Genomic DNA, 9,768 nt, shown 5'->3' with positions numbered 1-9,768 from the left:
TTTTTGTGAATTGTCTTGGATACTAAGCTTGGGATACTAGCCAGCTTTTTCACCCAATTCTCCACCACACTACAGCTTCTTGTCCCATATGGCTTTTGAATATGCAGGTCCCATGATCACCAGCATAGCATTTTTTTCTTCTCATGGTCAAGGGAGAATCCCACCTTTCCTCTTCACCAGCAGAAAAGCTGGCTGCATCCAACCCAGTGTCTGATCTAGTATTCCTTCCTAGTTTTCTTTGGGAAGCTCCACTTTAGAGAGGCAAAAGCAGCAGCATCTGTACAAAGCATTAAAAGAAACAGTTCTGCTTGGATTGAAAGGTAAAATAAGAATGTGTATGACTTGCATCACTGAGTTGTTTGGTCTTTGAACTATTAAGTTCTCAATTGAACAGAGTTTTCCCCCCTTTAAACTGACTTTCTTTAGTGTGGAAAGAAATGATACAGCAGAGAGAAGGGAGCAAGACAACAGTAGTCATATAACTTATTGTAGGGGAGCCATTAATTGCAAGCTGTCTCGAGTCTCTTATGGGGGAGAAAAGCAGGATATAGATATTCTGACAAAGATAAGAACTAGCTTATAAGATCTTAGCTCCATTTTTGTGGAGGCTTAACACTTTTGTCCTTTAAAAAAGAGTTTGCATTGTAATTAACAGCTACTGCATGCTGGATTTATCAGTTTATGGATCTGAGATTCTCTTTGCAATTTCAAGCACCCCGCTAGGTGTAGGTCCCTTTTTGTGCCGCCAGCTTAAGCAATGTCTTTGAGTTCAATCATCTATTGCTCAAGTTCAGACTGTCAAACTTCAGTTGATTCAAACTGATGTGGCAGAGGACAAGATTGGATGGAGTGGTCACAATATGTCAAGGAAAATGAGATCTGTACAGGGCCCTAAAACCTCTCATTCTTCCTGATGTGAGCTTTTTCCAGACATCCATCTTTCTGTAGTGAGGAGGGCTGCGTGACTCAAAAGCGTCTTACTGTAATACACCAAAAACAACTTTTCATAGATGGGTTTATGTCTAACAGCTATGTTCTGCTAATGGATGGACTCTTTTTATTTATTTTTATTTATTTTTTTGGTTTATATCCTGCCCTCATTCCCGGCAAGCCAGTCTCAGAGCGGGTCACAACATAATTATAAAACATCAAAACATAGGGGTGGGATTTGATTGCTAATGATACCCCTTCCCACTGAAGACCCATACCATGCCCCGATTGTCCCAGAGGGTCCTCTTATTCTGGACCCAGCATTATAGTAGGTGGGAAAGTTTTGCTGTGAGATCTGCTCTGCTTACTGTTCTTGTTTGTATACAAAGTGGTATTGTAAAGTCTGAAATGCTTCATATCAATTTTTACGACTATCGCTCAGTACAGTAAATCAGTACTTTTCTCTCCCCCACTGCCTTTGGGTTGATCTAGGCAGACTGATAGAGGAGACTTCAAGCAAGGAAAGTAGTTATCAGAATTCTATGGGGGGGCCTACACACTTACATTCTTCGCTATTAAATCACAATAAAGCACAATCACCTAACTGGGAAATTGCAAAGGTTTCTTCTGGAGTGCTTGTATCCAGCTTGATCATTACAAAGAAGCAGACACAATGGGAGATGGGGGTGTTTTCACTCTGCTTGCAGTCCACAGATTATCGTGGCTGGTACAGAAGGGAGAAAAAAACCCACATGGTGATCCACTACACTTCTGCACTTCTCACTGTACTACTGTAATTCTAGTAGCTAGTACTCAATCAGCAAGTGTATCCTCCTAGCAGAACTGTTTGAGAGAGAAGCCAACAACTCGGGGAGGAGTCATACTAGTACCAGCAGAACAAGATTCATCACTGGAGTTACTGTAAAGTCAGAGACATAGTTGCCTCCCTTTTCTCACTAACAGCTTTGGCTGTGTAGCATATCAAATCAATACCAAAATTGTAACAAGCCCTCAAGCCCCTGTAGTTTCCAATTTTATTATCCAAATTGAATTTCCATTATTGCAAATAACAGAATACATAAAACTGTTCAATCATGTTAGAAGGCACTTTGTTGCAAGAACATTATTTCCACATGCAGCCTGATTGTATGTATTCATACTTAGAAGTAAGATCTATCACAGTCTATAAAACTTACTCCAGAGCCTGGGATTACAGCCTGAATTTGACCTTTCCCTTCTTTACTATGCACAACCTATGTTGGGCTACCGTGTATGGCAGGAGTGGGGAATGTCAGGCCCAGGGGCCATTTAAGGCCCATGAAATCATTTGGTCTGGCCCTTTGTGGGTCCTGGCAGATCTCTAGCTCAGAAGGATCTAAGACTGGTGATATGCCCCCTCCCGCAGACAGGAATAGCCTCTATTCAAGGCGGATGTGAGTTTGTTTTGCCAAGAAAAGGAACCTTTTTCCCCCTTGCAGAAGAGTCATTAGCTTCGGAGCTGCTAGGACTGCCCAAGAAACTGTGTTAACCCTTTCCCACCTGGGCCATGGAGAAACATATTCCCTCTGTACTACAAGAAGGCTGGGGGTGGAAGTGGTGACAATGGAGGGGTTAAAGGGGCAGGGCCAGAATGCACGGGAGGGGGGCGAGTTCTTAGCCAGTGTGTCCTCATTTCATCCCTGCAGGTAGAGGTAGCAGGAGCCGGCTGTAGAATCCAGCCCCGACCACGCAGAGCAGGAGCAACTCCGGCGTGCGGCTGGACGGCTACGCCCAGCTGGTGCAACAGACCATTCTGTGCTACCAGGTGGGCGAGTGCACCACTGGTTGGATGCCTGCCTGCTTGCCCATGCCGGAGGGGGGGGGGTCATCTGGGGCAGCTGCCTGCTTGGGGCTTGGTCGGCTAATTTTTAAGTTGATAATTTTGTATGGCCCGCAAATGATGTTATAAATTTCCAAATGGCCCTTGGCGGGAAAAAGGTTCCTCACCCCTGGTGTAAAGAATATGAGCTTTTGTCCCCAGGGCTGCAAAGAACTGCTTAAATTCTAAAGCAGCAACTCTTCACAATCTATGCATATGTTCTTTTTGCAAGATGAAAGCAGGAAGCCTATTTTCAAAGCACCATAACTGCATAGGAAGCTTTCTGCAAGACGAAATGACTTAAAATCAACAATAGAAGTTGCTGCTGGCTTGGTGAAGGCAGACTGAAAGCATAAGCTAACAGAAATCATTTATTTTGCTCCTCAGTAGCATAAACTGAGGAAACTCAATGGGAACTTTAACCGGGGCTGTACTTCACATTAGTATTCCACGTTAGTCTAACTTATGCTGCCAACACAAGGGCTTAAGCCCATGACTGACTGTGATATGAAGCAAGCCAGATGTTTGTCCAGCCTCCCATAAAATACTGCACCCATGAAAACAAAGCCCTGTGGCTCCTTAAAGATTAACATTTACTGTGGCACAAAATTGCCTTTTGATAGAACCCAGAAAAGTTATCAGTGGGCAGACATATATGAATACCACACTCACAAAGGTAAATAAAGAAGTGAGAGAAGTAATTGCAAAATGAGGTCAATATAACATTCTTCCACATCCTAGTTTGAATCAAAATGTTTATATTTCTACCAAATAAACATAATGCTCCTGATAGTGGCTCAGGCTCTCAGAAGTGTTGGCTGCGATACGTCTGTTAGTATTTGGCTGCTAGGTACCCCTCTAGAATTTATAACCATGAAAGTGGAACTTCATGCAATAATTTAACAGACGCAAAGACCTGAATCTTTCCTTAATCTTATCAGCAGTTCCAAACTAGGTTCCTCAGTGTAATGACTAAGAATGCATTACACTGCATTACAAAAGTAAGCTTTTTACAAATTACGCCCATTTTTATAAATGTTATAAATTATGCCAAGACAGTTGCTAATACCAACTGTCTACTTAACAGTATTTACTCTAAATTTTCTTAGATGGTTCACCAAAATCTATAGTTTGTGTACCATGTATGGATGCTGTTTAGTAATCTGAAACTTTGAGTGACAAAGGAGAATTATACTTAAACCCCATGCTTTGTACAGATTTCTCATCTTCTATAGCCACAGCCCACCATATGGTCTGTTCAGTCAAACAAAATGTAAGAGGTAGGCAAAAGAAGTTTCCTTTTCAAGAAGCATATGCATCATACTGAACATAAAACCATGCTGCTGCTTCTTAACATTTACTAGACAGAAGTAGAAGATAAGTTCCAGACAGTTTTTGTCTTGCTTCCCCTTGCCAAAAGGAAGCACTGTATGCCTGAAACTTCCCTACATCTTGGCAGAGGGTTAGAGAGAATTGGTTTTTTTTATATACACACAGCTTTGGTTGATGCAGTAGCATGAGGTTACATTCTACAGAGACAAGTAACGTTTCTCCACAGCATTGCTTAAGTGCTGTATCTTTTATCCTTTAGACAACTGGTGCTGAGAACACTTTCTAGCACTCCAGTAAGTGGCACTAAGGGAGAAAAAAAGATTCAGAAAACAAAGACACAACAGTGCATGGTATCAATTACATTCATTTCATATCTACAGCTTAATTAAGTCTATGTGAAAAAAAATCTGATGACTGACTCCATATAAGCTGAAATTAATCCAACCTACCCCTACTCTCTCTCTTCCCAATGGTAAAACCCACCCTCAGTTCATTCAAAACTGCATTTATGAGACAAAAACTGCAATGGAGAAAAGTCCTTGTATTTCAGAAAATAGCCAACTTGTCCTGATACCACAGTGATTCAAAGTTCAAAGGTCTCCTCCTATATCCCATCACGGTCAGGAAGAGTTTTCCGATTTTCCTTTGCTGGGGCCCATGAATTCCAACCCTTCAATGGGTATGTCCTTTTCTTTGATAGCTTTCTAGAAAAAGGAAAAGCAAGTAAATTTTAATAGTTCTGATGATATTCATACTCAATTAAGCAATAAGGTTGCTTGCGTAATTCCAGGTTATGCTTGGGACAGAAATTTCCAATCTGCAAGGCAACCTCTGCAATTTAGAAATTGTGTTGTGCTTGAAATAAAAAGGAGCGTTTTCCAGATAAGCTGGAAATTCACATCACGGGATATTTTAAGACCATATTCTAAAGAAATAAGTGTGAACACAAGTAACAACAAATACAGGAATACAGAAGAGTTAAGGTGGTTGAACTCCTGGCATAAAGGTGAACTCCTTCACTAGCTACCCTTCACTATCAAAAATCAGTTTCCTGACCATATGATACCAATGCTCAGACTCCTTCCTGTTTCCGATATCCTTCTGAGTCCAGCCAATTTCCTGTGAAGATAATTCACAGTGGGTAGCCGTGTTAGTCTGTCTGCAGTAGTAGAAAAGGGCAAGAGTCCAGTAGCACCTTAAAGACTAACAAAAATATTTTCTGGTAGGGTATGAGCTTTCGTGAGCCACAGTTCACTTCTTCAGAACTTCAGAACCATGAACTAACCAAGTAGTTGCCCTTTTCTACTACTTGGTTAGTTCATGGTTCTGAAGTAGTGAGCTGTGGCTCACGAAAGCTCATACCCTACCAGAAAATATTTTTGTTAGTCTTTAAGGTGCTACTGGACTCTTGCCCTTTTCTACTACAGCCAATTTCCTGTCTTTCCTTTTAATGCCATTCATGGTCTTCTCCCGGGGCCCTTTCAGTCCTTGTTTGCTTATATATTTATGCCCGAGTCTACGGTTTCCCCACTAAACAAACCACCAAGCCCGGCCCGCCCAAGGCCTCCCAGCAAGATTGTACTCGGAGGCATCCTGGCCCACAGCTCCAGTAGGGTTGCCAGGTCCCTCTTCGCCACCGGCGGGAGGTTTTGGGGGCGGAGCCTGAGGAGGGCGGGGTTTGGGGGAAGGGGGAGACTTCAACGCCATAGAGCGGGCATTTCCTCCAGGGGAACTGATCTCGACCGGCTGGAGATCAGTTGTAATCGCAGGAGACCTCCAGCTAGTACCCGGAGGTTGGCAACCCGAAGCTCAAGCCCCCGCACATGCTCAGACACCCTCTTGCCTGGACGCAGAGCTGGTAGCTCTTGAAGAGCTGAGCGCAAGGGTCCCCTTCGCTCTCCCCCTTCAGGAACTTCTCAGCGAACCAGCGGTTGAAACACTGGTCGTATTCCCGCTTCAGCTCCGTGCAGGCCTCGCCCACGCTGTTCATGGCGGCCGCGGCCAGCGCAGGGTAGCCGGAAAGAGGTGCGGCGCGCACAAAAGACGTACTTCCGCCGAGGGCCCGGAAAGGGAGGTGACGCTGTCGAGAAGCCGCGCCGGGAGACCGGGAGGAGTGCCATGTGGGTGCGGCGGGTCACCGGTTTGGCCCGCGTGGCTTTCTGCTCTCCGGGCGGCAGCCCTGCAGGGCTCTCTTCTGTTTCATCCCCTCAGGAGGAGGGACGTGGCAAGGTGAGAAGAGTGTAGTCCTTTGGCCGGATTTCCACCCCTAGAAACACGGCAAAAAGAGTAGCTCCTTTGAGCGTGTGCAGAGGGCTCTTTCCTTAGCGGTTTATTATACCAGCGTTTTTAGAAAATAATGTTCACATAACTAGCGCTTATGCCTCTTCTGTGTGTCCATGATTATTTCAGTAATGCTTTCATCCCATTAAGGGTCGGCCAGTATTTATAGCCCTATATAGTAGTTGGGGAAGGCACTGGCAAACCACCCCGTAAACACAGTCTGCCTAGTAAACGTCGGGATGTGATGTCACCCCATGGGTCAGGAATGACCCGGTGCTTGCACAAAGGACCTTTACCTATAGTAAGTTGGTAGGTAAAGGCTTGCTGAAACCCACACAGGCTGCAAACGTGCAGGGCAAGTCCCAGCGAAGAGCTGAATGTATCTTTAAATAAACGGGCTTGTGATCATACTGCTACGGAGTTGGTGGCTGAGGCAGAATTCGAAACAGGGACAGCGGTGTTTCCTCAGTCAGTATACTTGCTATCAAATCTCTCAAAAGATTTCAGATGATAGGGCTTGGGATCTGGCACTCTTAATTGTCGAAATTAAGCAAAGGGCTCTGGTGATTGTTACATCTGCTGTCAAAATATTTGAATTTGGGGAGTAGGGGGTTCTACCCTGGTACTTCTCATGTTTATAAAGCAAGTACTACACTCAGCTGGCAGGAAATATTAGCTGAGCTTAGTCATTTTTAAAAGTTCACAAGCTACTCACAAAATTATAATTATGATTAGTTGCATGAACTTTTAAAAATCTTATTAGCAACACCCGTCCTATACATGCATATCTGAAGTGATGAAAGGAAATGGAAAAACAATAGAGCCCAAATAAACACCCAATTAACTTTAATTGCTAGGGAGCTTCTGAATGCAGAGCACCACTGAACCACAGACACACACACTGCATTTAACTTCAGGGCCTTCAGAAAAACTGGTAAGGTCTAGTTTACCTTGTCAGGTTTGGAGTGTTTCTCCACACAACCTAAATATATTTTCTGTGTTTGAAGAAAAAAGTAACTTTGGAGTTGCTGGATCATCTGGAGCGTCTGGCACTTGTTGATTTCCGCAATCAGGAGGGTGTGGAGCGTTTGGAGAAAGCAATTGAATTTGCTGATCAACTTCATTCCGTTAACACAGATGGTGTAGAGCCATTGGATTCGGTACTGGAGGATAGGTAAATCTTATCAACGTGTCCATTCTTAAACTTACCTATTTCTACAATTGTTATGTAGTTTGTTACTTGTACGTAGGTCAGCTTTAAAGTTGGCATTGTTCTGCAGGATATAATCTTGTTCTCAAATAACAGGGGCTATTGTGGTGCGTCTATATACACTTTATACTGCAGTTGTGTTGTACAAGCAATTTGACGGGTCTCTTCTCTGTAAAATGTTTTAATTCCTCTTCTTGCTAACGGGACATGTACAGTTGATAAATATTGTTACTCCCTAGCCTGTCTTTTCTCTCTGTCAGAAAGGCAAAGATGTGTAGGAAGACTATACTATCTAAATTACTGCACGACAAGTATATTTACTTTGGACACACTAGAGTTCTTAGAAATGTAGCTTTAGAAAATAGCTTTTCTGGGCAGAGCCCTTCTGGAACTAAAGCAGTTTTAGGATTAGACATATTCATGGAGTTCTTTTAGCTGCAAAAACAAAATAGAAATTCCATGTTCATAGGCAGTGGAGTGCATGATGGGGATAAATGGGAATGCCATCATGTTCTCACACTGCTTGTGGACTTCTTGAAGGCATCCTGTTGGTTGTTACTGAAGACATGATGTTGGAATAGATGGATCTTCGTCTGTGGAGGCAGTTTGTGTGTGGTTTGTAAAATGAACACAGTCAAATGCTACCTCAAGTATGCAGACAGCCCAAAACAGAGAAGGAAACTTGTTTGTTGCCATGTGTCACACGTTAGCTGCCTTTAAAGATGGGAATAAGGGTTCTTGTATGTATATGGTATCCCTAGTCAAAAGAAGATTGTAATAACACCTTACTTAAGTTCGTCTGGCCTCCTCTGTGTGGCCTGATCTTGACCATTGGCTAGCTGATATTCTTTATTTTCCATATCATATCTCAACAGTCCCAAGTAATCATTTATACTCCTCAGGTGTTTATATCTCAGGGAAGATGATGTCACAGAAGGCAACTTTGCAGAGGAGCTACTGAAGAATGCTAATCAGACAGTTGAAGAGTATTTCGTAGCTCCACCAGGTAACATCTTGTGCCATACATGCAGTTAGGTTTGCTGGAAGATGCTTCGCACTTCTCACCCTTTCCCAAGTATCTGTAAGCAACACAGCTTCTCATTTGCTACTCTTTACTCCTCTCAGTTTATGAGATAAAACTGGTACAAGTCGGTCTATCATTTAGAAGACAATAAAGGCAATTGTCTGTAATCTGCATTAAAAAATGAAAGTTGACTTTTGAAAACAAACAGTGACATCCTCTGAGAACAGAATTCTGCAGCCCGTACTTCATTCTGTTTGCCCATTGCACTCCTGCAGAATCAACAGTATGCATCCAACGTTGAGTAATGGGAGAATGGCAAGGAAACCCACAGAATCTTGGCCACCTTCAGCAATCTTGGAGCCAGCCTTTGTTTACTTATCCTTTTAGTAACAAAGGCATTAGTAGGTGCTACACGATGAACAAACCAGATAGTATGGTTTGCTCAAAATAATGATTAGAGCTGTTTAAGTAAATTTTGTACTAACATATTTAATTTCATTCCACTTTATTGTTTTCATTAGGTAACATACCATTACCAAAGCTAGAAGACAGAGACACTTTCCTGCAGAAGAAAAAGTCCTAGGCAGGAGATCTCACTTGACATGGTGCCACTGACTTTTTAGACTGTGGAGTCCATGAAGCTGCATCTAGGATTAAATCTTTCCAGTCTCCTGCCCAGCCTTTTGTGAAAGGGTGACCGACTGCCTTGTCTGAGGACTATTAACTCTTGCAATTTCTGAACATCCCATCTATGCTAACAGCTACCAACCAGGGCAGTAATTCAGCACGGACCTAAGCAAATTTGTCAATTTCCATTAGGGTTAGTATGTACCTGTGTTGGATTGCGGTCAAAAACATTTTAAAATCATTAACCCACAAAAAAGCATCAGGAAGGGAGATGGTACAAAAAAGGGGGAAATAACATTGAGAGGACCTGCACACAAAACTTTTTTAAAAAATTGAGAACACACTTGCTAATATTCACTGTTATGCTCTGTGCCAAGTAGATGGAAAGAAACATGGAAAGCAGCAGCCTTCAATGTCCATAAAAATGGAGTCAGAGGTGGAGAGTATTTTAGAAAGAAAAGGTTGCCTCACTGACACCCAGGACTGTCAGTCAACTTCAGAAGAGTC

At 42.9% G+C, this 9,768-nt stretch overlaps 2 protein-coding genes across 2 annotated transcripts; one reads left to right on the top strand and one right to left on the bottom strand.

Moving 5' to 3' along the window:
• Window positions 1-4,626: 4,626 nt before the first annotated feature.
• On the bottom strand, window positions 4,627-6,124 carry TRIAP1 (TP53 regulated inhibitor of apoptosis 1). The gene is made up of 2 exons (XM_056859832.1): window positions 5,964-6,124; window positions 4,627-4,824 (listed from the first exon to the last, which is right to left on the bottom strand). Exons 1-2 carry the CDS (start codon window positions 6,108-6,110, stop codon window positions 4,741-4,743), a joined length of 231 nt encoding a protein of 76 aa, XP_056715810.1. The 5' UTR covers window positions 6,111-6,124; the 3' UTR covers window positions 4,627-4,740.
• Window positions 6,125-6,238: 114 nt separating this feature from the next.
• Window positions 6,239-9,293, top strand: GATC (glutamyl-tRNA amidotransferase subunit C). The gene is made up of 4 exons (XM_056859828.1): window positions 6,239-6,349; window positions 7,408-7,574; window positions 8,513-8,616; window positions 9,156-9,293. Exons 1-4 carry the CDS (start codon window positions 6,239-6,241, stop codon window positions 9,215-9,217), a joined length of 444 nt encoding a protein of 147 aa, XP_056715806.1. The 3' UTR covers window positions 9,218-9,293.
• The last annotated feature ends 475 nt before the right edge of the window (window positions 9,294-9,768 follow it).

Source organism: Euleptes europaea, chromosome 13 (assembly GCF_029931775.1).
Source record: "Euleptes europaea isolate rEulEur1 chromosome 13, rEulEur1.hap1, whole genome shotgun sequence".
Taxonomy (NCBI): Eukaryota; Metazoa; Chordata; class Lepidosauria; order Squamata; family Sphaerodactylidae; genus Euleptes; species Euleptes europaea.
This window is presented reverse-complemented; position numbering and strand designations above follow the sequence as displayed.

What these genes read in the sequence shown, in the direction of transcription:
- TRIAP1 (XM_056859832.1), bottom strand. Translation starts at nt 6,110, where the DNA reads ATGAACAGCGTGGGCGAGGCCTGCACGGAGCTGAAGCGGGAATACGAC. An exon ending in GCTACCAGCTCTGCGTCCAG is followed by an intron (nt 4,825 to 5,963) that starts GCAAGAGGGTGT and finishes TCCTTTTTCTAG; the next exon opens with AAAGCTATCAAAGAAAAGGA.
- GATC (XM_056859828.1), top strand. Translation starts at nt 6,239, where the DNA reads ATGTGGGTGCGGCGGGTCACCGGTTTGGCCCGCGTGGCTTTCTGCTCT. An exon ending in AGGAGGAGGGACGTGGCAAG is followed by an intron (nt 6,350 to 7,407) that starts GTGAGAAGAGTG and finishes CTGTGTTTGAAG; the next exon opens with AAAAAAGTAACTTTGGAGTT. An exon ending in GTATTTCGTAGCTCCACCAG is followed by an intron (nt 8,617 to 9,155) that starts GTAACATCTTGT and finishes TGTTTTCATTAG; the next exon opens with GTAACATACCATTACCAAAG.